Source organism: Coregonus clupeaformis, chromosome 26, assembly GCF_020615455.1.
Source record: "Coregonus clupeaformis isolate EN_2021a chromosome 26, ASM2061545v1, whole genome shotgun sequence".
Lineage (NCBI taxonomy): Eukaryota > Metazoa > Chordata > Actinopteri > Salmoniformes > Salmonidae > Coregonus > Coregonus clupeaformis.
This window is the reverse complement of record NC_059217.1, coordinates 21,520,900-21,546,868: the sequence shown is the minus strand read 5'-3', so window position 1 is coordinate 21,546,868 and position 25,969 is coordinate 21,520,900. Positions and strand designations below refer to the sequence as shown.

Sequence of the window (25,969 nt, the reverse complement as noted above, 5' to 3'; positions counted from 1 at the left end):
CTCACCCCTACAGATGAAGTCACACACACACTGTAGGCTAGAGAGAGAGATTGAGAACTGGAAACACAGATGGAGAGAGGGCGAAAAGCTAGCTAGAAAGAGGAGGAGGAAGACAGGAATTATTGCTGCCAGCTGTGTAGTCCTGAGAAGAAACGTCTTGAGCCTAGCTATTACAATCCCACATGAAATTGTCAGTGCCTATTTAGTCCATTACAGAACATATATTCGAAGGTCATATGGTTGGAGAGGAAGAAGAAACACACCTCATTCACAGACTGTCAATTACAACTCATAGTGTACATTTAGACTGAAGATAAACTATAATTGTTCTTGTCGAACTGTAAACTACTTGCCCCCAAGACACACTTGACTGTTCAGATGACCATACCAAGCTAAATGGGGGCATATTTGACTTGAACTTTCAGAGCTCTAAAACATAAACATAAACTAAACCATTCCTTACACTTAAGAGTCGCAGACGCATTCTCAGAGCAACGTTACTAAAATATTCAGTTTCAGTTCAAATACTGATCTGAATACAAACTTTTCACTTTACAGCAGTTCAGCCTTTTAACCTCCACTAAATTCCGATCCTGCTATTTCCAACAGCAGTCCCTCTGCAAAACAACCACTTATGGTTCATTTGGCCGTCAAAGTAGTCTGCAATCTCCCTGTTTAACTGCAGGGATTAAAGGAAGGGTCTTAATTGCTTCCTTTGAGGGCAGAAAGGATTAGATCAAGGGAGATGATGAGGCGATGATGAGGCCAAGGAGAAACTAGGCCGAGACACAGGGTCTCCTAGGATTCTCCTACCAAATGAAGAAATACAGCACATTCCTTGGTTCTATGTAGGACTTTTCCAGGAATTTAGTGTACTCATTAGACATGTTGGCATGTTGGAGAGTAAATAGCTTGCCTTAATAAACGTATCATATCTGTCCAAATCTAGACTATTAGATGATCTACTAAAGACTCCCCATACTCCCAGAAAGTCAAACTATCACATATCTAGGAGAAGGAAAGTTTCTTACATTCTTCAGAACATTTTACACCATCCTCGGCTGACAAGCGTTCTGCATTTCTCCACCAACAAAAACAATAGCGAAAGCACTGCGGCTTTATTTGAAACTCCCTGAACTATACAGCGATCAATATACTCTACTTAGATTGTATGACGTACCCCAATCAAACAACAGCTCAGTTTTCAAAGGGGATGCAAATGCACTATGGGTGCAGTGGTGTGGTGTGGTGTGTGTGTGTGGGGAGGGAAAAAACTGTTTATGCTTTCAATCTCTGTCAGGGAAGCCTGATTCATTTGCAAAAAAACTGTACTGGAACTAACTGTACTTTGTGCCGTTCAACTTCTATGCTTTGAGTTGATGTTATTGAGGGGGCATCTAATAGATGTGTTTCCTGTTCTTCTCCTTGGATAGATATGAGGTCAGTCCTGGTGAAGTGTGGGTATCCGGAACATGTGCGCTCATCTGTGATTCCCCTGAGTGTATGTGTGTGTGAGCGCCTTCTCCCCGAGCACTGAAAGGAGGCCAGAATGTAGGCTAGGTCTCAGTGAGTGGAAGAACCTGCCAAGTCTTTCTCTGGAAAGTTTCTCCGTCTGGGAGGAGCAGCAGCACTCCTTCATGTCTGCCTTTCATCTGTCACTTCTATCCTTCAGCGCTTTGATCAGCTCCAACGCTACCAACACTCTGAGGCCTGGAGGCTGGAGGCCTGCTTCTAGCCATCACCTACAACAGGCTTCAAAGAGGCTACGAAGGAGGAGAGGACCAGGATGAGTATATGTTAGCTTCCAACATGAGCTTCTTCTCAGTTTATTCTAATCTGTTGTGAACACAGTCTAGCAAAGCTGAAACAAAGAGCCTGGACCATTCTCAGCCAATGGCTTCATGAAATTACTTCTGAAGGCGGAAATGTTTTTTGCTTTCATATACTGTATTGTTGTAAAATACGTTTACAAACGAATTGTGGCTGAGATTGCATTCTTTCTCTAGTGACAGCATTCATCGCTGCATGACGGCTTGGAATAAGTTATGAGACAATTGGGACAAACACTTTTGCATTCAGACCATAGAAAGATAAAGGTATGTCTCATCATCTACAACAATGTATGGATGCAGATAGGTCATCAATCTCTGAGAAGTCACTTCTCATGTCTCATTTCTCCAACCACATGAAAGCAACTCAAAGTTATGCTCTGTAAAACAGAAACCTCACTGGGTTAGGGAGTCCTGCGTCATAAACCCATAAGTGCGTCTGTGGGAAGTTTCACTCTGTGTTTTGTTTACTGTACACATACAGTGTAATACCATAAATGACAGAGTGCTGCTGAAAACCGGATGCTTCAGAAGGTTACAGTCCCTCTACTGAATGAATGTACTGTGCAAAGTTGGAAACAACGTGACTGTGTGTGTCAAATTGTCACTAATATGATAATGATCAAACTGTATTTACTCAAGATGGGAAATGTTCTAAGTGTAAGTTCCCACTAGACAGGAGTATGATGTAAATACTGTAAATAACACTGGCTGAGAATGAGAAGTGTTTTATATTAATGTAAACCTTTAGGACCCAGGCCTAATGAAAATAAACGTCTCTCCTGCTCCAGTACTGGGGCATGGCACTGGGGTTTGGGGAGGCTGTTGGATTGGCCAGCTGCTCTGTGGCTACACTAAGGTCCTGGAGGTTTTAAAGAGATTTCATTAGAAACATCAACAGTGTGAGAAGCAGGGCGGCCAGCTGAATTAGCTTGTTTCAAACCATGATTAATGGAATCAGGTGGTTTACTGAGTGACTGGAATGAGAGTCTAAACAACAGCTCCAGCTCGAGGACTGGGGGCTTATTTTCCTCTCAGTGGGTCTCTTTTGTCTCTGATACACAGGCGTAACGTAACACGGCTCTGTGGAGAGGATTCTGACAAGTGACGTCTGACGCCCTCCCCCAGACCAAATAACAGTCTGGCAGTGTTGGGACAAGGGGACTCAATGAAGCTGTCTTTCTGTATGACAACAGCTGCACATAGACTCTGATAAAGAAAAATATATTGAGACTGTGAGACCTCCTCACTCTCTCTCTATCTGTCTGCCAAACTCCCCCGTCCTCCCTCTCCTTCCCTCCATCCAACACTTTCTCTCTCTCTCTTTTGTGAATAGCTGGGAGTTGGGAAAGAGATTCCCAGTTGTTGTTTGGCCTGAATAGAGGGACCTGGAGGAGAGGTAACCTCAGATTCCCAGAGAGACTGATGGCCTCATCGCCTCCACACAGGATCACTACTCAAATCCACTTCTCCTCAGCTCCAATTAGCTGTGGTGGGGAGCTCTGCTCTGTCTGCAAGGACCTGACCAGACCACAGGGCCTGGGATAGACCAGGAAGGGAGGGAGGGTGGGAGCCTAATGTTAAGTCACTTACGCCCCACCCTTCCCAGCAATTAGGGAGCATATGAGTCTGCAGCTGGTCTGGAGCTGAAAAGCAGCAAGGGGAGGGTGTTAGCACCAGCAGTATATATCAGGGTTTCCCAAACTCGGCCCTGGGGCCCCCCCTGGGTGCACGTTTTGGTTTTTGTCCTAGCACTACACAGCTGATTCAAATAATCAAAGCTTGATGATGAGTTGGTTATTTGAATCAGCTGTGTAGTGCTAGGGCAAAAAACAAAACATGCACCCAGGGGGACCCGGGACTGAGTTTGGGAAAACCTGATCTATACCACCTAGATTAGAGAAAACTTTGCTGCCTGCCTGACTGCCAAGCATCAGGGTTGGTGAGCTCTTTGTTAGCTGTAATGTTATGAGTAACGTTATGAGTGGGGTTTCAGCAGCCCAGAGAGGATTTGGTCTCATAACGGTTTGGTGGGGGGGTGTTAAATAGCACTGTTATAGCACAGAGACAGGGAATCAGAGAGCAATGTGTCAAAGCACTCTGCTTGAAAATCAGCTTAGAGAATGTCAGATATAATCCTCTCCAAATATTATTGAGCTTGTAGAGTGGAATTTGTTATTGATAACTACAAATAAAAACCGTTGTGAAAGGTAGATATACACTTGATGGTCTAAATATACACCTATTTCCTGTTTTGGCCTAAGTCAAATGACATTGATCACCAGTCATCGCTAGGCCTACTTTAAATGGCTCAATAACCATTGACCCAAAACTCTGAAGTATAGAGTTGTCCCTGTCTGACCTCTCTTCATTATCTGAAAACAGCATCTGCATTCAAATTATTATTATTTTTGACTATTTTAGACTGTTCTTTTGGACGTGTTGCTAAATCCAAGTCCTCATTTAAAGATCACGATTTGAGTCCAAATGAATAGTAATCAGATACATTAGTATCCTTACACCCCTGACAGCTTGCCTATCTGAGTTCTCTCACATGTCCACTGACACCTCTCCAATACAGAGAGCCGATCCAATACAGAGCCGCTCCAATACAGAGCCACTCCAATACAGAGAGCCGCTCCAATACAGAGCCGCTCCAATACAGAGAGCCGCTCCAATACAGAGAGCCTCTCCAATACAGAGCCGCTCCAATACAGAGAGCCGCTCCAATACAGAGAGCCGCTCCAATACAGAGAGCCGCTCCAATACAGAGCCGCTCCAATACAGAGAGCCGCTCCAATACAGAGAGCCGCTCCAATACAGAGCCGCTCCAATACAGAGAGCCTCTCCAATACAGAGAGCCTCTCCAATACAGAGCCGCTCCAATACAGAGAGCCGCTCCAATACAGAGAGCCGCTCCAATACAGAGAGCCGCTCCAATACAGAGAGCCGCTCCAATACAGAGCCGCTTCATTACAGAGAGCCGCTCCAATACAGAGAGCCTCTCCAATACAGAGAGCCGCTCCAATACAGAGAGCCGCTCCAATACAGAGAGCCTCTCCAATACAGAGAGCCGCTCCAATACAGAGAGCCGCTCCAATACAGAGAGCCTCTCCAATACAGAGAGCCGCTCCAATACAGAGAGCCTCTCCAATACAGAGAGCCTCTCCAATACAGAGAGCCGCTCCAATACAGAGAGCCTCTCCAATACAGAGAGCCGCTCCAATACAGAGAGCCGCTCCAATACAGAGAGCCGCTCCAATACAGAGAGCCTCTCCAATACAGAGCCGCTCCAATAGGGAGAGCCGCTCCAATACAGAGACCCTCTCCAATACAGAGAGCCGCTCTAATACAGAGAGCCTCTCCAATACAGAGAGCCGCTCCAATACAGAGAGCCGCTCCAATACAGAGCCGCTCCAATACAGAGAGCCGGTCCAATACATAGAGCCGCTCCAATACAGAGAGCCTCTCCAATACAGAGAGCCGCTCCAATACAGAGAGCCGCTCCAATACAGAGAGCTGCTCCAATACAGAGCCGCTCCAATACAGAGAGCCTCTCCAATACAGAGCCGCTCCAATACAGAGCCGCTACAATACAGAGAGCCGCTCCAATACAGAGAGCCTCTCCAATACAGAGAGCCTCTCCAATACAGAGAGCCTCTCCAATACAGAGAGCCGCTCCAATACAGAGAGCCGCTCCAATACAGAGAGCCTCTCCAATACAGAGAGCCGCTCCAATACAGAGAGCCTCTCCAATACAGAGAGCCGCTCCAATACAGAGAGCCTCTCCAATACAGAGAGCCGCTCCAATACAGAGAGCTTCTCCAATACAGAGCCGCTCCAATACAGAGAGCCGCTCCAATACAGAGAGCCGCTCCAATACAGAGCCGCTCCAATACAGAGAGCCTCTCCAATACAGAGCCGCTCCAATACAGAAAGCCGCTCCAATACAGAGCCGCTCCAATACAGAGAGCCTCCATTCCCACGGGGGACCAGTATGAAAAATGTATGCACTCACTACTGTAACTCGCTCTTGATAAGAGAGTCTGCTAAATTACTCAAATATAAATGTGTGTGTGTAAACCTCGGTGGTAATAGTGAAGGATAGGGTTGTGAAGGTGACCACAGTGGAATCACAGCCACTAACTCCCTGCTCTATGTCATTCCATATTGACATATGCAGCCAAGCGCGGGGAGGGGGGTCAGCCCCATTTTCCAGCAGGATGAAAGTGAGAGACTCCTGGCCAGGATCATGCTCACCCAGGTGTTATTTCTGTCCACTGGGAATGGGAGCCCTAAGGACCAGAGCTGGTAGAGAGAGAGGATACTCAATTTACAGTAAACAAAAGGCAAACTCATATTTGACAATATAGACTAATGACCTATTTACCTTGAAACTTGTGTTTGAATATGTTTGAATATCAAGCAGTAATTAACACCACTTCCCAATTAATTCATTCCTATGTTGAACCACGTAGCCTACCAATGAATGTAGCCTGGATCAAGCCAACACTGACGTTGCTTCAATTAAATGTAAAGGCCATTTATAGTTAATTTTCTTTCCATATCAGTCATACTACTGCACCTTCAAACTACTGGCAGTGATCTTTGATAATAACCAGAGGCGGAAGGCATGCAAAACATGGAGGGCAGCTCACAGTACCATTTTTAGCCATCCAAGGTGATATAATTAGCTCAAGTGTCTATCACAGTCTGTTTCAGTGGCTGTTAAATAACTCCAGGTGCGAGAGCAGCACATCTCCCCCTATTGGAGGTAAACAACACTGCTGAACTTGACCTGAGGAGGCCCACTCCTCCTCCCACCCCTTCTAAATTTCTGTTGCCAGAGCCGCGGAGCACATTCCTCTGTGGCTGTGTTGACTGAACATGCGTGTCTGTGACTGAGCCTGAGAGAGCGGGATCTCTCTGAGTCTGAGCCTCTGCAGCAGCAGGAAACGGCCGCCACAGTGCAGGGTGCAGATTTACGGTATGCTGTTCAACGGTCACAGAGATAACTGTACTGTACAGTGTGGTAGTTTAGTGTGTGTGAGATAACAGCATAATGTTACAGTGCACACACACACACACACACACACACACACACAATGTGTTTTTGTGTAGTGCTGTGGCCGCAGATGGAGGAGTCCGGAGTGGGGGGGTTCACAGGCAGGTCGAGGCAGAGAGGCTGAGCTCGGCTTCTCAGTAAGTGCTCACTTTGGCACTCTCTCCTCACAAGAGTGTTTTGTGAAATTGGTCAAACCACCGTACCATCTATTGTGACAATTTTTAAGTCTTTGAACACAAGATCTGGAAATTCCTGAATGACAGAAGACAAGTAGAACCTGTTCAAAGAGTTGGCACAGTTACATTGGGTCATAATTTTTCATTCTGCAATAAAAACTATTAACACAAATATGAGTAATAAGCCAAACAGGGGAGTTTGTGTAAACACATTATTGCTGCAAATTGAAACCCTGATTAACATAGAGGCAGAAAACAACAAGATTTAACCCAGCTTCGTCCTTGGGGATCCAATGCATGCGGGAGTACTGCACTCTGCTCAATTAGTAAAGATACCAAAACACAGGCCAGCAAATGAGCAACGACCAACACAGCCCAGCTGGTGTTGCTGTTTGATGGCTTAACACTGCTAACACTGCTCGCCCTGTCCAACCCAGAGATGACATCAGGGAGGGAGGGAGAGAGGGAAGGAGGAGGGAGAGAGAGAGCTCTGATGAAGGAAGCGGAGCATAACATATCCTTGGAACTGAAAGGGGGGTCTGTGCCTTTAAGAACAAATGCTGACTGGTTGCCTCTCCGCTCTCCCCCCCTCCTTCCATTCCTTTCCCTCTCTCAGCACTAGCCTCCTCCCTCCCTCCCTCTTTCTTTGGTCTGAGTGAAAGTGAAAAGCCACAGCTCCTTATCAGAGTGTTTACAGCCAGGGGTTTGTAGGCTATTAGGCAGGTCAGGTGACAGGGAGGCCGTGCTGCACCATGACCCAGACATCTCAGGGTGAAGGTTGCCTCAGGGGGAGGGCGGGGGGTATGGGAGGGGCCAGAGCCAGCCAGGCCAGAGGTAGATCAGTGGCAGACACACAGCCCAGCTACTTCATTTAGTTCCTTGGAAGTTGTGGGAACATATGTTTTTGGTTCCACATAGGTTGTGGGAACGAAGCCATATGTTTCCTGACTGAACGTTTTTTTAAATGTTCTGAGAACAGAAGTGAACATTTCGCCTGTTCTGGGAACATTTATTTTTAGGTTTCAGGGAGGTTCTGAGAACGTTTTACTCTGGTTTCTTTAAAGTTTTATTACCGCTCTGAGAACGGAAATTATAGGTTATTTGGAGGTTTTGGAATAACTTCCTTCAAACTTTTTATTCCAAACTTTCACTGAATGTTTCAATAAGACTTTTAATTACACCGCTAGCTTATTTTGGGTTAATTTTTTTGAACTTTTTGTTCTCTATCGATGGAATTAGTCCAATGCGCCACCAGGATGGAACTAGCATGACATGTTTTTTACGCTTACAAAGCTGTTCATTTTAGTCTATTCAAACAGACCCCATTTCAAAGGAAACAAGCACTCATTAAGATCAGGTGTGGCCAATTAGTGGGCGCGGCCAACACACGTGAACAAACGTAACAAGATAAAGGATAGAGAGAGTTTTGTTGATACTGAGAACAGAACAAATATGTTTTTAAATAACATGCTTAGAACATTCTCTTAACGTTACTAAAGTTTTTATGAAACGTTTTCTTAACATTCTCGGAACAATTTGAGAACATGACTTTAAATAGAACCATGAGGAAACCTGTAGGAAACTTTATTCTGAAGTACTGAAATTCCTACAGAATAACATTGTTTCTTAACGTTCTCTGAACTATTTGAAAAAAATTCCCAAAGCCAAACCAGTTGGCGAATGTTCCTAGAACATTACCAAAATTGAAATTAGATGTAACCACATTTGAACTTTTAGGAAACATTCTGTTAAAGTAATGAAATAAAGTTTTATTAAATCATATTTTTTTGTCAAGTTCCTTAAATATGCTGAGAATTTTCCAAAGCCAAGTAACTATCCAGCACCATTCCCAGAAAGTTGTGGGAAGGTTGTATGCAAAATAACCATAGGACAACCACACTCTCACCAAGCTCTAAGAAACATATGGTTCTCAGAACGTTATGTGCTAGCTGGGATTGTTCTCAGAGCATTATGTGCTAGCTGGGAGCACACAGTTGAGGACAGAAATAATTTCCAGCACTAGCTCAGCTATCAGGCTTCCCTCTCGCTGCCATCTTCCTTTTTCCATTCACCTCAGGAATGGCCATATTTATTCAATCTAAACGAATATAGCAGATTGACCAGGACAGAAAGGTTTTCAGCTTTAGGCCTATCATATTCAGAGTCAAACATTGAATATATAGGGAAATTAAAGCAATTACTGATAATGTAGCCATCACAACACACACCCACTCGCAAAAAAATCACACCAGGACAGTGTGCATAGCAGGGAACCACCACAGGGTGGGCTGTACTGTACTGTACTGTATGTATATTGCAGGATGATATTGCTGGTGACATGATAGAAGGTAATGAATGAGAGCGTCCGTAGCTGCAGAGGGACGGTAGAAGTACAGTGTGTGAATCTGAGCTGTGGGGTCGCCGTCTGACAGGCTGTGTGGAGACACACACATATACACACACACACACACACCCATCACCCCCTCAGACTCACTCTCAATCATCCTGACACACTGACCGCTCAGATGCACACATAAACACACACTCCACACGCAACCAGGCCATAAAGAAGACCCTGTCTGTCTGCTCTGCTCACACACAGAGGGGCTGAGGAGGGTCTTCTGAAGTGCTGATTCCCAGCATTCAGTATCTTGTACAGCAAAATGATTATTTTACCTGCATATGGAGCCAATTGCTTCCCATAATATTTCGAAACTGTTTGCAGTGGCTGACAGTAGCAGATGATTCCTTTTTTATGATAATAATTGTATTTGATGACAGGCTTTGCTCCTCCCTGCCACTAAAGAGGTCTAATAGAACAGCCTATTTGCCTAATAGTGGGCACACAGGCCCGTTGTGTGTCTATCCTACTGGTTAGGGTTATGTGGGGTGACCTGGCAGGCTGGTTGAGACCCATGGCAGGGGCCAGGGTGGAGCTGCCTCCTCTGATGGGGCAGCTCTTCCTTGGCCCCTGCCATGGGTCCCAACCAGCCTGCCAGGCCACCCCACTCTGAGCCAAGTAGCAGTGAGGATGCAGAGAGTGGCCCTGGCTGATGGCTGCTGGCTCGAGCCCTGAGAGGCAGCCTGCCTGCGTCCCTGTGCATCAGCTGGCGCCCAACTTTCCCCACTAACTACCAGGCTACACCCTTTTATTAAACACTGTACAGTTTAACACATCTCTGAGGCTGGCATTCGAAACCCATGCTCATTTAAAATTATTTACACTGTCAGGACTTGGTTCCAGTTAATTTCTCTCTTTCTCTCTCTCTCTTTCTCTCTCTCTCTTTATCTCCCTCTCCCTCTCTCTCTCTCTCTCTCTCTCTCTCTCTCTCTCTCTCTCTCTCTCTCTCTCTCTCTCTCTCTCTCTCTCTCTCTCTCTCTCTCTCTCTCTCTCTCTCTCTCTCTCTCTCTCTCTCTCGCTAACTATCCGTCTCTGTCTCTCTCTCAGGGCAGCAGGTAGCTTAGTGTTTAAGATCGCTGGCCCGGTAACTGAAAGGTTTCTGGTTCAAATCCCTGAGCCGGCAAGGTGCTAAAATCTGCTGTTCTGCCCTTGAGCAAGGCAGTTAACCCCCATTAAGGCAACCCCCCAGCACCTCTCTGATTCAGAGGGGTTGGGTTAAATGCAGAAGACACGTTTCGGTTGAATGCATTCAGTTGTGCAACTGACTAGGTATCCCCTTGCTCTCTCAAGACCAACTTCTACAGCTCTGTGACTCAGTAAAGTGGTTGTTCAAAAGATCATCCTCTGAGTCAACAGCTTTTCACTATCCACAGCATCTATGTATACTTCCTCCACTGACATGACACTGACGCACAAGGATATTTCCGTCCTGTAATCTGTTCCTAAGAATGATTTGCTGTTACTGTATGGGGGGAAATATATGAACTATTCTAAATGGTCAACAGTTGACTGACTTCTAAAACCTTTGATAAACACTAGTGAGAATGTGAGTGCAGTGCATTACCTCTCTCCTGTACGAAGTAGGCCAGGTAAAGGTCCAGCTCCTTGACCGAGACGCTGATGTGGTGTGGCTGGACACAGAGGATGGGGCTGTTGCATGGCCCCGCCTTGATCAGGCGCTCTCCGTCCGTGCTCTCCAGCGGGATGCCCTTGAACAGGATCACCATAACCAGGTCCAGCCTCCATACCTTGTCGGCCTGACGCAGGCAGTCGATCCTCCTCATCTTGCCCTTCTGGTCAGGATTGGAGAGGACGCAGCAGGGGGGCTTCTTCCCCGTGATGGACAGCACAAAGTCCTCGCGGCACTCGGGCCGGATGTCCTTGCGCAGTTTGGCCAGCAGGCGTGACGCCCACTTCTGCTTGACCTCAGGCTTCTCTCCCAGCAGCTCGTCCTTCACCGCCCGCTCTTCGTCCTTAGTCATCCTCTTCTCGTGCTTCTTGAAGTACTTGCGTTTGCGCGCCTGCAGGTTGAACCAGGTGTAGGCGAAGGCACGCACATGCGGCAGTAGGGCCTCGATGAACGGATGAAACTCATCCTGGAGAACAGGACAAGAGAAGAAAGGAGTGAGTACTACTGTATACGTAAATGTACCAGAAGCGAGCGACCATGCTGTATGAACCGCAACCTTTAACAGTGTATACAGTACGTGTGTATGGAACAAATGACTGTAAATAAAGAAAAGTGCAACCACACTCAGTGGAACACCACCACCAACAGTAATCATTTATTCAATTCTGTTTTGTTGATTATTTTCCTTCTTTTGGTCAGATTTTCAACAACCAAAATATACATCTGCATGCCTTTGGGGCACCTCACAAGCCACAGTTGCTTTGCTGTTTAGCGTATAACGATTGAGCAATGTTCTCTTGGTATCTCTAATTACTTCCATATTTTCACAGAGCAAAAAGCCCATATGCACTAGCCTGCCCTGTAAAAGGCATTCAGAGACCATTTGCACATATAACATGCAAAACGATATAGTCTAAAATGTCGGCATGGTGCCTACGTGCATGGGTTTGCGTGTCTGCAGGTTTAGCCAAACAATGTATAGACAAAGGTTTGTTTGTGAGCACATCATAGGCTATAAATGCATGAATATGTATGTATGTGTTTGTTCTTGCTCATGAAGGCCCATTAATTGAGTGCTTGTGTGCAAAGGGGTCATCCATCCAAATATAATAAAATGAAATTAGCACATACAAGCAGAGTTAAAGATTTATTGCGAGTACAGTGCTCAAATCTGTACAAGCCACTTCTCATGCTTCCCTTTTGGTTGTGTGTATTTGCCCTGGTGTCCATGAGGTTTAACCCTTTGTTGAATACCGATGTCACAATATCAACTCTCCAGTGATCATCATCTCTTTCAATCAACTGTAAAATTCCAAAATAGAACATTCTAGGATCTCCTTCCTCAAAGGGTTAATGTGTTGATTAATGGAGTCTTTATGGGCTGCTTGGTGTCCACACACAGAGGTTGGAGTGGAGTGTGAAGGTGCATCAGAGAGCCCATACAGGCCCTAGGAGCCGGCCCAGGTAGCGTAATTGGACATGACTGTGGTACACTGAAGAGCTCATGCAATAAACAGTCTGCAGCACTGCTCTCAGCAGCACAACATTTTAAATGCTTCCAGCTTTCTCAACCACGGCTGCCTGCTCCAAGCAGACGACATCAGTTTCAGATACATATTTTTTAATCATTCCTCCCACACCAACGTTTCATTTGATCCAGGGATGGCCAGTGTATTATTTTACTACTGTTTGCATTAAATAAAAGATGCATCATGTCCTTGAGGGCATTCTGTATGATAAGGTTTATGCTTTTTAAAGTTTAATCGTAATAAAGCATCTGTGGTGGCACAGAGAGAGCATCCTTTATTTAACGTTTATTCAGTCTGGCTTCACTGTGTTCCTATTCAGGACAGTTATAAAACAAATATATTCAAAGCAGCGACTCCACTGAGAAGAGGAAACCAGATTTATACATTATATTTTAAACAGTAACAGCAGGATAAATTGTGTTTTCATGTCCGCTTCACTTATGTCAACTTTATATCTAAACAGGGTTCAAAGAAAACAGTCAGCTGTAATTTCGGGGTTCAGAGTCCTTTGTCTTGGCCTGCTGAATGCACAGTGCACATACACAAGTATGTACAATCAGGGGCGGAAGAGGGATCATGGAGAAGTGATAGAGTTACTGTGTAAATGTTCCAAAGCTAACAAATAGAGCAGAGAGAAACTCTCGTGATAGAAACCAGAGGCCTGGAAACAAGACAGACAATCTGTGGCTTTATGAATTTCCAAAAAGAGAAGAAGGCAATTCTACAATGCCACGGGTACAACAAACTCTCATTATGTCTATTTAACGTTTAGCTCTCCAGTCAAGATGAAGAGAGATTAGCTTCCATTTTAGGCATTCATAATCATATGTATTTTAGCCAAATGATAACACCACAAAACGTTTAGAGGGAAAGACTCAAGATACAGTTTGAGTACAAGGCCAAGTCCATTTTCAATGTGTGCTATGCTTCTCAATTGGGTGCCTATTTAACAGTCTAGCCCACACAGACAAGACTCTTAACCATGGATGTTCCCCTGCCTGGCCCATGGATAGAGTTCCTCTCATTAAACACATTGAGCTGGAATATGAACACCAACCACTCCTGCGGCAAAAGTAAACACTAATATACTTTAATTGAGGTTAGTTCATATTTTTGAAATATTTCCATGACATTTAGAGTGAACTCCAAACGTGCATTTCTGGATTTTAGGGCACGTCCCCCTTTTCCACTTATCCCTGCCTCCCCTTTTATGATGTTCTTATGTTTTCATAGCTCCCTCCATCCACATACCCCCTAGCTACAGTATCCATCTATGCAAACTAGACTTTTACAGGCCCCTAATGGTAGCCTCTAGCCACACAAACGTGTCCCTCTTTCCCCTGTGCCCTACCGTCTCTCCGGCCCAACCCCACCCCAATACACACAGTTTTTTAAACTGTACAGGTGAATAGAGGTTTGAGACCATTATTTAAAAGTACCCATGAACCTAGCGGTGAAACAAGTGTTGCCTTATGGAATGTTAAGGTAGTAAACGTTATTTATAATAAGGGTTACAGGGAGAAAATCGGACCTCTCTGAAATGAAAATGGATGGCCCTCCCTTCAGCAAAATATATTTTTTACCTAAACCCTCCCTGAACGCTTGGAAAAAAACAAGTGACCCTCCTCTATACCCCAAATAATAATTAAAACAAAGTGGATAGCAGAGAACGTGTCTACCATTTACCCTCACTTCTTGGACAGACCAGAGCCTTAGATATGCAGTTCTTCGTCCTGTAGCATTACATGGCAACACAGGAATTTTGATAGCGCACAGGGCTGCGGGCCAGAAGGTTGTGGGTTTGCAGACCACTGTGGACAAGAGTAGGGGTGGAAAGATCTCCTTTATAGTAAAAGCATTACATGAATATATGGTTGTATTTCCTGCAATTCTGTGTCATTTTACATATTAGCAGAATCTTTTTTAATACCACACAAGTTACCCAAATTACAGGCTAAGAATGGACAGAGAGATAGGCCTATGTGTTCATCTTATCATATTTATCCCATGCCAAATCAGTGTGACTTGTTTGCAACGAAACTGTCCCTGTTTGCAAATAATTCAATCTGAGACGTCATTAGGAATCTGAGCATGTTACTTTCAAAGGTTAAGCCTACCTTTCCACCCTAGAATTTAAGCTTTAACTGCTGGCTACTCTTCTTCCGTGGCTTAACCCAGCAAGTGTAGGTCACAAGTGTTTCCCTAAATGCTGTCTGGGTTTAAACATCTTCTATATAGAAAGTGAATAGCTTAATCAATTGATAGTGACAGAATTAGATTACTTCCCAAGCAAAGTCTATTTTCTGTCTCCTCGGCTATAGAATGTTGTAGCTCAGCCTCTGAATGTCAAAGAAATGAAACAATGATATCCCCATATGCATCGGAGTCACGTCTTTCCCGGGTATTTTACAACTTGTTTCTAGCATAAAGCATCACGGACCAAAGCGCTGTTATAGATCACTTTATATAATCTGATCCTTTTATTTTCTTCTAAATCTTAAACTAACAAGGGGTAGGCCTGTGCTTTTTGCCACCCTCTCATACCCCCTCAATTCGAGTTTTGGTTTTAACTTAACAGCCTTCACTGACACAGAGGAATTGACAGACAAATCTTTGGACATAGCAGCCTATAGCCTAATTTTGTCTGTCAAACAGGTAGGCCTACCTCTTAATTCTTAAATAGGAAGACATAGGCTCCAACACAAAACCCTCTTGTGGTTAGTAAAGTCTAATTAAAAATGAGTACGGTTTAAATGAATTATGCCTACTCAAATTTGCCTACTTTCAGCACCATGAGCTGATCATTTCCGATTGATTGTGCTGCGGCTGCTGCTTCAAGTTTCAGCACGACAATGTAAGTTATTCGAATCTGGCTTATTGTGAGTTCAATAACTCTGATAGATACCTAACGGGCAAGAAACATATTGTTTTCAATAACATTTTATTATAGTAGTAGCAAACTATCAAAGTTGACCTCCGGTCCTCCTTCTCATCTTCACGCTCTCCTTCTCAAACTGAACAGAACATAGGCTATAGCAGGGATCATCAACTAGATTCAGCCACAGGCCGATTTGTTCTTGAGCGGATGGTCGGGAACCCTGGGCTATAGGCTAGTCCGTGCACAAGATAGTGAATTTCTGGACTAGGCCTATCAAAAACAAATAGGCGCACTTGATATTGCGCGCCCAGTGGAGAATCAGAGATGAGGGGTGGCATCAGGCACACATCGATATACTGTATAGCCTAATAAGCAACTAATTCTAAAACGCTGAGAAATATAGACTTTTCATCAATTACAAATTACATGACCCTCCCCTGGACTAGATTAAAAAAATACTAAACACTCCCCTTGACTGAAATTGAAAAAGCATGACCCTCCCCCATTTTCCTCCAGGTAACCGATCTGTAAATGTCGATCCATCCCTAACTACAGAATGAAAGACGAGAATGAAAAAGCTGTGCAGAGTAAAGGAGTGGAGTGAAGAAGTTGAGAAGCAGGCCCACTCTCTCCTTTCCATATTAGGCCTGGACCCGCTCCAATGGAATGCTCTGGTTTTCCTACAATCAAAATCAAAAGGTTGCCTTGACTTCAGATCTGTTTATACTCTGATGATTAGAATGTTATTGATAAACAGAGGTGATGAATGTGTTCCCTATGGCAGACCAACTGCAGATCTTTGATCAGAGCCTGGGTCTGATGGCAGCTCAGCTTAGAGCAGAGGCCTGCTGAGATATCTGTCCTGTGCACCTATCTCAGTTTGGTCATTCAATAGTATATACTGTTGGCTACTGACTGGAATCAGAGTGGCCAGAAATAACCTGAGTCCAGAGCCCTGCGCACAGAGGAAAGACATGACCATCACAGCTGTATTTGTGCAGTAATTGAATCATTTTGTTATTGCAGAGTCCAGGGAGATGTGTTTTTATTCCTGCTCGTTGCTCGGATACCATTTTTATTATGTCTTAAACAGAGAATGTAATTTCTTTGCAAATCTTTTTCAGAGGAGAGAGGAATCGGTAGTGGGGTTGGTCTTTCTAGCGGATGAGAGAATGGTGGAGTTGTGGTCAGATGCACAATGTTGCCATGGTCACACTTTGTGCCAAGCACGTGTCACAACCCAGGCAAACAAGGAGAGGGGGAAAAGTATTCTTACAGGTGATGAAATAACAAATCTTAGCTGTGGAACTTTCAAATGACTTCTACAGAATCTACCACCTTTGTCATCAGGAAGGCCTTACCCTATTTTACATTGTGAATATTGTACGTACGGTATTATAACATCAACTTAAACTGAAGAGCTGTATTTTTTTTCCATTTTCTCTTTATCCAGGCAAGTGTGATGTTGAATTTATTAAGCTCTGAATGTATGCCTTTCTAAGCTTTCATGACAAGGATTCCTCCCTGCCCACTGTAACTGCAGCAATCACCAGAGCCTCTGGATGAAAATGGCAAAATCTCTTTCCCTCTCTATGCCCCTCCCTCCCTCTTTCCCTCTCTCATTTCAATGCTAATGGTCGTAGAATACTAAAACAGCTGATTGCCAAGAATCCGAAAAATGCTCTCGGCTAGTACCAAAGGCCTTCTAAAGACTAGGGTGTGACCGGCTAGACACTGACCATCCATGAAAGTGTCTGCAGTGTCTGTCTCCTCCAGACCATCAGCTCAATTCCACTCGTTTCAGAGGCAAACCTTCCTTGGTCAGTTATGATGTGAAAAGCATCGTTCTCCTCAAGAACAAATGATCAATCATAACCCCAAGACTGCACCACTCTCACACATCTCTATTACAGGAATGTCCCTGTGTGATATTGAATGTAGATATCTAAATAACTGTTAGCTCCATTACTGAGTAATAAATAGTTAGGGAAAGTGTGTCGGCCTGTTTCCAGTAGGGCCGTGGTATGGCTGTGCATGTTAAGTGGGTCAAAGGGGATGTTGTGTTGACTTCCAGTAGTGAGTCATCCTGCCTAGTAGCTGCACAATTGCTGAGTCAGCCCTCAACCACGCACAATGACAATAGAGGGCAGGGAGGAGGGATGGGCACTCGAACAGAGGCAGCAAGCTACAGAGGAGGGAAGACTCACTGCAGTATTTGGGTTAGCTCACTGTTGATCTCCCTCGCTGTCCCACATGGAGGCTACAGCTTTGGAGGTGCTCTGTCAACTGAAAGGGAACTCCCTGACCTTTGAAATGTTGATCTAACAAACAGTATTTTGTGATGCGTCGGTATGAGTTCAGAGTCAGAAACGCCATGCTAACTATGTGGCAGTATGAGTTCAGAGTCAGACACGCCATGCTCACTATGCGGAGGTATGAGTTCAGAGTCAGACACACCATGCTCACTATGCAGAGGTATAAGTTCTGTCAGACACGCCATGCTCACTATGCGGAGGTATGAGTTCAGAGTCAGACACGCCATGCTTACTATGACTCAGTTAAATACTGGGGAAAATCCATCTGCAATTTCCACGTCAAAGTTGTTTATTAGTGTTGATTAACAGTTCACTCATTCTCTCCCACAGCGGGTTAATACGACCATTGTCCATGGTGCTTCTTCTTAGAAAACACTGAACATTGCATCTGTTTCCCACAGTCTCAGTGAAAGTAGTGAGGGTGCATCATTCTTTGCTATTAATTGAGTGGCAAATAAACCTCATTAACTCCACTGCATGCCATTAACAATACATGCTTTATGTTGACGGAGCTACAATATATTTACAAAAGTATGTGGACGCCCCTATAACTTAATGGATTCGGCTATTTCAGCCACACCTGTTGCTGACAGGTGTATAAAATCGAGCACACAGCCATGTAATCTCCATAGACAAACATTGGCAGTAGAATGGCCTTACTGAAGAGCTCAGTAACTTTCAACGTGGCACCGTCATAGGATGCCACCTTTCCCACCAGTCAGTTCGTCAAATTTCTGCCCTACTAGAGCTGCCCCGGTCAACTGTAAGTGCTGTTATTGTGAAGTGGAAACGTCTACGAGCAACAACGGCTCAGCCGCGAAGTGGTAGGCCACACAAGCTCAAAGAAAGGGACCGCCGAGTGCTGAAGCGCGAAATCGTCTGTACGCGGTTGCAACACTCATTACCGAGTTCCAAACTGCCTCTGGAAGCAATGTCAGCACTAGAACTGTTCGTCGGGAGCTTCGTAAAATGGGTTTCCATGGCCGAGCAGCCGCACACAAGCCTAAAATCACCATGCGCAATGCCAAGCGTCAGCTGGAGTTGTGTAAAGCTCGCCACCATTGGACTCTGGAGCAGTGGAAACGCGTTCTCTGGGGTGATGAATCATACTTCACCATCTGGCAGTCTGACGGACGAATCTGGGTTTGGCGGATACCAGGAGAACGCTACTTGCCCCAATGCATAGTGCCAACTGTATAGTGCCAACCAATGTTTGGTGGAGGAGGAATAATGGTCCAGGGGCTGTTTTTCATGGTTCGGGCTAGGCCCCTTAGTTCCAGTGAAGGGAAATCTTAACGCTACAGCATACATTTACATTCTAGAAGATTCTGTATTTCCAACTTTGTGGCAACAGTTTGGGGAAGGCCCTTTCCCGTTTCAGCATGACAATGCCCCATGCACAAAGCGAGCTCCATACAGAAGTGGTTTGTCGAGATCGGTGTAGAAGAACTTGACTGGCCTGCACAGAGCCCTGACCTCAACCCCATCAAACACCTTTGGGATGAATTGGAATGCCGACTGCGAGCTAAGCCTAATCGCCCGACATCAGCGCCCAACCTCACTAATGCTCTTGTGGCTGAATGAAAGCAAGTCCCCGCAGCAATGTTCTAACATCTAGTGGAAAGCCTTCCCAGAAGAGTGGAGGCTGTTATAGCAGAAAAAGGGGAGACCAACTCCATATTAATGCCCATGATTTTGACGAGCAGGTGTCCACATACTTTTGGTCATGTAGTGTTTTCCCTGCCTCTGCCTTGGGTTTAAGCAGCACAAGCAGCCGTGTGTCTGGGCTGATTTGATACGGGCCCTATGTCTGATAGATTAGGGAGCCACAGGGGGCCTCTGTGAGCCTTCAACACATCCCATGAGAGCCCCTAACGTGGGAAAGGAGACTGTAAGGTAATGACCATGCATGTCTGTGTGTACATAGGACGGTTGAACATGTGAGAGTCTGGCTGTCTAGGCTTGGCAAAAGGCTGTTATAGTAAAATACATCCTGAGATAGTAACTGATAATGTAGTCTTGCCTCGTCTTCAAAACATTGTCCTTTCAACGTGAGAAAACATCATTTAGTAGCATGGGAATGATGGGGGTAGGTTTTCTAATTGCAAATCTCAAGATTCCTGAACCGTTCAAGAAATCACAGCATCTTAACCGTTCCAGTAGTCCAAGTAAACTGTGACATTGGGATCAAAATGCAAATGTACAGATTTACTCTCTTAATTTGATCACTCTGTTGCCTTAGATAATTTCCCCAGGCATCAGGAAATGCTAATTGTAGTGTATTCAAGGTTTAAAAAGGCTTCTAAAGTTTGTAATTTCCACTTTTAAATGTCAGACTTGATTTGTATCAACCGCTACAAAAATGTCCATTAATTATAATCCACATAATAATGCAAATTTTTTGTTGCTACATGATTATTTTCCGGCTGTGAGAAACTGGTCAAATGAAGATAGCAAATTTGTGTAATGTCATGACGACAGGAGCCCACTCTCAATGAGTGTAGACAGCCGGGTGCTGCTGCCTGCTGCTGCTCTGCTAATCATCAGAAGGGGGGAGGAGAGGAGGTAGGGGGCCCACGTGTGTAACTGGGTGGCCCTGCCTTGATTGGGTAACTGATTAATAAAAAATCTAATAAAACTGCATAATAAATAAATGTGACTGTTCAAATGTGTGAGTCAAGGGCTGGGCCCAAGAGGAAAAAAATTAATAATACTTTTTTTTTAATCCAACCACAGGAGCCTGCTCTCAATGTTCAAAATACACCAGAGAGCATAATTTAGCCACAGAGAATCAATTATTTATAAAAAATAACTGTGGATTTAAGTTTTATTACAAGTACATACAGGTATCTGCCAAAATTAAGGAAACACCAACATAAAGTATCTTAAAAGGGTGTTGGGCCACCACGAGCTGCCAGAACAGCTTCAATGCGCCTTGGCATTGATTCTACAAGTGGACCTAAACAATGCCAGGAAAATGCACTCCACACCATAAAATATACTTTGTATCCCTTGTTTACTCAAGTGTTTCCTTTATTTTGGCAGTTACCGGTATGCCTACAGTCGGAAAGGCTGCAGTTTGGGCAGCATGCGCGCCAAATATAGGCTACAGCTTGTTGCGTTGTGGCCATAGACATATAATCCATAGAAGGGTTTTGTAACTTCTTACCCTGGAAATTTGACTGTTAAACTCATGGGTACACTAGCAATGGATGCCAGTCCTGACTTAAATAGGAACTGCCATCTATGGATTATATTTCTATGGTTGGTTGCAGCTGCCTTTTGCAGATTTCAAAATACAATTGCGGGAAAAACGTACAGTTTGGAAAGCAAATCCCTACTGCTGAAAATAAAAGATTCCAAATTTGTAGCTAAGAGCAGCACTGTTTTTTAAAGTAGCTCATCTTGATATAGGCTATTGCCACAACGAGGGCATCGGCCATCACTGTGAGTAGCCTATGGCTTCATCTTCATCATTAAGTGAGTCAGTGTGCCACTGGAAATTGTATTTAGTAGCCTACTGTAGACTATGATATATATATATACAGTACCTGTCAAAAGTTTTAGAACACCTACTCATTCAAGGGTTTTTATTTCTTTTACTATTTTCTACATTGTAGAATAATAGTGAAGACATCAAAACTATGAAATAACACATATGGAATCATGCAGTAACCAAAAAAGTGTTCAACAAATCTAAATCTAAATATATTTTATATTTCAAATAGCCACCCTTTGCCTTGATGACAGCTTTGCACACTCTTGGCATTCTCTCAACCAGCTTCACCTGGAATGCTTTTCCAACAGTCTTGAAGGAGTTCCCACATATGCCGCCATGCTTTATGGTGGGAAATACACATGCAGAGATCATCCGTTCACCCACACCGCGTCTCACAAAGACACGGCGGTTGGAACCCAAAATCTCCAATTTGACCAAAGGACAAATTTCCACCGGTCTAATGTCCATTGCTCGTGTTTCTTGGCCCAAGCAAGTCTCTTCTTATTATTGGTGTCCTTTAGTAGTGGTTTCATTGCAGCAATTCGACCATGAAGGCCTGATTCACACAGTCTCCTCTGAACAGTTGATGTTGAGATGAGTCTGTTACTTGAACTCTGTGAAGCATTTATTTGGGTTGCAATTTCTGACGCTGGTAACTCTAATGAACTTATCCTCTGCAGCAGAGGTAACTCTGGATCTTCCATTCCTGTGGCGGTCCTCATGAGAGCCAGTTTCATCATAGCACTGGTTTTTGCGACTGCACTTGAAGAAACTTTCAAAGTTCTTGAAAGGTTCCGTATTGACTGACCTTCATGTCTTAAAGTAATGATGGACTGTCGTTTCTCTTTGCTTATTTGAGCTGTTCTTGCCATAATATGGACTTGGTCTTTTACCAAATAGGGCTATCTTCTGTATACTCCCCCTCCCCCCCTACCTTGTCACAACACAACTGATTGGCTCAAACGCATTAACATTTACATCATTTAGCAGACGCTCTTATCCAGAGCGACTTACAAATTGGTGCATTCACCTTATAGCCAGTGGGATAACCACTTTACAAGAAGGCACACCTGTTAATTGAAATGCTTTCCAGATGACTACCTCATGAAGCTGGTTGAGAGAATACCAAGAGTGTGCAAAGCTGTCATCAAGGCAAAGCGTGGCTATTTGAAGAATCTGAAATATAAAATATATTTTTGATTTGTTAAACACTTTTTTGGTTACTACATGATTTCATATGAGTTATTTCATAGTTTTGATGTCTTCAATATTATTCTACAATGTAGAAAATACTAACAAATAAAGAAAAACCCTTGAATGAGTAGGTGTTCTAAAACTTTTGACTGGTAGTGTATATATACTGTATATACAGTGGGGAGAACAAGTATTTGATACACTGCCGATTTTGCAGGTTTTCCTACTTACAAAGCATGTAGAAATCTGTAAGTTGTATCATAGGTACACTTCAACTGTGAGAGACGGAATCTAAAACAAAAATCCAGAAAATCCCATTGTATGATTTTTAAGTAATTAATTTGCATTGTATTGCATGACATAAGTATTTGATCACCTACCAACCAGTAAGAATTCCGGCTCTCACAGACCTGTTAGTTTTTCTTCAAGAAGCCCTCCTGTTCTCCACTCATTACCTGTATTAACTGCACCTGTTTGAACTCGTTACCTGTATAAAAGACACCTGTCCACACACTCAATCAAACAGACTCCAACCTCTCCACAATTGCCAAGACCAGAGAGCTGTGTGAGGACATCAGGGATAAAATTGTAGACATGCACAAGGCTGGGATGGGCTACAGGACAATAGGCAAGCAGCTTGGTGAGAAGGCAACAACTGTTGGCGCAATTATTAGAAAATGGAAGAAGTTCAAGATGACGGTCAATCACCCTCGGTCTGGGGCTCCATGCAAGATCTCACCTCGTGGGGCATCAATGATTATGAGGAAGGTGAGGGATCAGCCCAGAACTACAGGGCAGGACCTGGTCAATGACCTGAAGAGAGCTGGGACCACAGTCTCAAAGAAAACCATTAGTAACACACTACGCCGTCATGGATTAAAATCCTGCAGCACACGCAAGGTCCCCCTGCTCAAGCCAGCGCATGTCCAGGCCCGTCTGAAGTTTGCCAATGACCATCTGGATGATCCAGAGGAGGAATGGGAGAAGGTCATGTGGTCTGATGAGACAAAAATAGAGCTTTTTGGTCTAAACTCCACTCGCCGTGTTTGGAGGAAGAAGAAGGATGAGTACAACCCCAAGAACACCATCCCAACCATGAAGCATGGAGGTGGAAACATCATTCTTTGGGGATGCTTTTCTGCAAAGGGTACAGGATGACTGCACCGTATTGAGGGGAGGATGGATGGGGCCATATATCGCGAGATCTTGGCCAACAACCTCCTTCCCTCAGTAAGAGCACTGAAGATGGGTCGTGGCTGGGTCTTCCAGCATGACAACGACCCGAAACACACAGCCAGGGCAACTAAGGAGTGGCTCCGTAAGAAGCATTTCAAGGTCCTGGAGTGGCCTAGCCAGTCTCCAGACCTGAACCCAATAGAACATCTTTGGAGGGAGCTGAAAGTCCGTATTGCCCAGCGACAGCCCCGAAACCTGAAGGATCTGGAGAAGGTCTGTATGGAGGAGTGGGCCAAAATCCCTGCTGCAGTGTGTGCTAACCTGGTCAAGACCTACAGGAAACATATGATCTCTGTAATTGCAAACAAAGGTTTCTGCACCAAATATTAAGTTCTGCTTTTCTGATGTATCAAATACTTATGTCATGCAATAAAATGCAAAATTAATTACTTAAAAATCATACAATGTGATTTTCTGGATTTTTGTTTTAGATTCCGTCTCTCACAGTTGAAGTGTACCTATGATAAAAATTACAGACCTCTACATGCTTTGTAAGTAGGAAAACCTGCAAAATCGGCAGTGTATCAAATACTTGTTCTCCCCACTGTATATTGCCTCCTAATATTGTATAATCTGTGTGTCGGTTCATTGGCCTAGTCTATTGTTTGTTTGAATTCAAGACCAGATTGATCTCAGTTTGTCAGAGTAGCCACTCATTTCGGTAATTTGTGTGGGATTAATATTCTGTCTTCTGTCATGTAAATGATGTAGCGTTGCATGAAATTTGTTTTTAAACGCTGATATTTTTCCAGACCCTGTTAAAACCAAATCCCCATGTGTGGAAATCCTAAAAACGCTTCTGCTCAACTGTAGCCTATGCCACATGGCCAACGTTATTATGGCTTTATTATAAAGGGTATTTTTCTTCAACAGTACATTTACCACACGTCAAATTGCATCTTGGTGCATGGATTTGCTTACAGAAAATGATGGTGTGCTGGGAAGTGGGGAAGGGGGGCCCTGCCACTCACAACAACAAAGACGAGATATCACTTTTTCCCCTCGGACAAGCGGTTTCAACACGCTATTTGCATTAGAGGTTTGGTCCAACATAATCTGTCATAAGGACACCAAAACACAATGCGACATTATTTAACTGTAATAGAGGAGAAGTTAAACATTCTAACGGTACCCTTTTTATGTCTCAACTGCTCAACATTGTAGCAAAAGACTGTTATACTAGCTGTCTAGTCTGTTTTATAAATGTGCAATAAGCATAAAACACAATTATGTAAGGAATTGGCAACTCGTTCTCATTCTGAGAAATAAGGTAGGCCACTTGATTTCAACATCTGAACAAAGTGGACAGGCTAGCATTCTGTTCAAACAGTTGGAGATGGACAGAACAATTGAACTGTTCTGCCAAGTTACAGTGCCTTGCAAAAGTATTCACCCCCCTTGGCGTTTTTCCTATTTTGTTGCATTACAACCTGTAATTGAAATTGATTTTTATTTGGATTTCATGTAATGGACATACACAAAATAGTCCAAATTGGTGAAGTGAAATGAAAAAAATTACTTGTTTCAAGAAATTCAAAAAAATAAATAACGGAAAAGTGGTGCGTGCATATGTATTCCCCCACTTTGCTATGAAGCCCCTAAATAAGATCTGGTGCAACCAATTACCTTCAGAAGTCACATAATTAGTTAAATAAAGTCGTGTGTGCAATCTAAGTTTCACATGATCTCAGTATATATACACCTGTTCTGAAAGGCCGCAGAGTCTGCAACACCACTAAGCAAGGGGCACCACCAAGCAAGCGACACCATGAAGACCAAGGAGCTCTCCAAACAGGTCAGGGACAAAGTTGTGGAGAAGTACAGATCAGGGTTGGGTTATAAAAATATATCAGAAACTTTGAACATCCCACGGAGCACCATTAAATCCATTATAAAAAAATGGAAAGAATATGGCACCACAAAAAAACCTGCCAAGAGAGGGCCGCCCACCAACACTCACAGACCAGGCAAAGAGGGCATTAATAAGAGAGGCAACAAAGAGACCAAAGATAACCCTGAAGGAGCTGCAAAGCTCCACAGCAGAGATTGGAGTATCTGTCCATAGGACCACTTTAAGCCGTACACTCCACAGAGCTGGGCTTTACAGAAGAGTGGCCAGAAAAAAGCCATTGCTTAAAGAAAAAAATAAGCAAACATGTTTGGTGTTCGCCAAAAGCCATGTAGGAGACTCCCAAAACATATGGAAAAAGGTACTCT

General features: G+C 44.0%; 1 protein-coding gene across 4 annotated transcripts in view; it reads right to left on the bottom strand.

Moving 5' to 3' along the window:
- Nucleotides 1-25,969, bottom strand: part of LOC121540283 (nuclear factor 1 C-type-like) — a 121,321-nt gene that overhangs the window by 73,213 nt on the left and 22,139 nt on the right. For all 4 annotated transcript variants that reach the window (XM_041849043.2, XM_041849044.2, XM_041849045.2 and 1 more), the window contains exon 2: nucleotides 11,036-11,567. In XM_041849043.2, coding sequence (XP_041704977.1) covers nucleotides 11,036-11,567 — 532 coding nt within the window. The remainder of the gene's footprint in view (nucleotides 1-11,035; nucleotides 11,568-25,969) is intronic.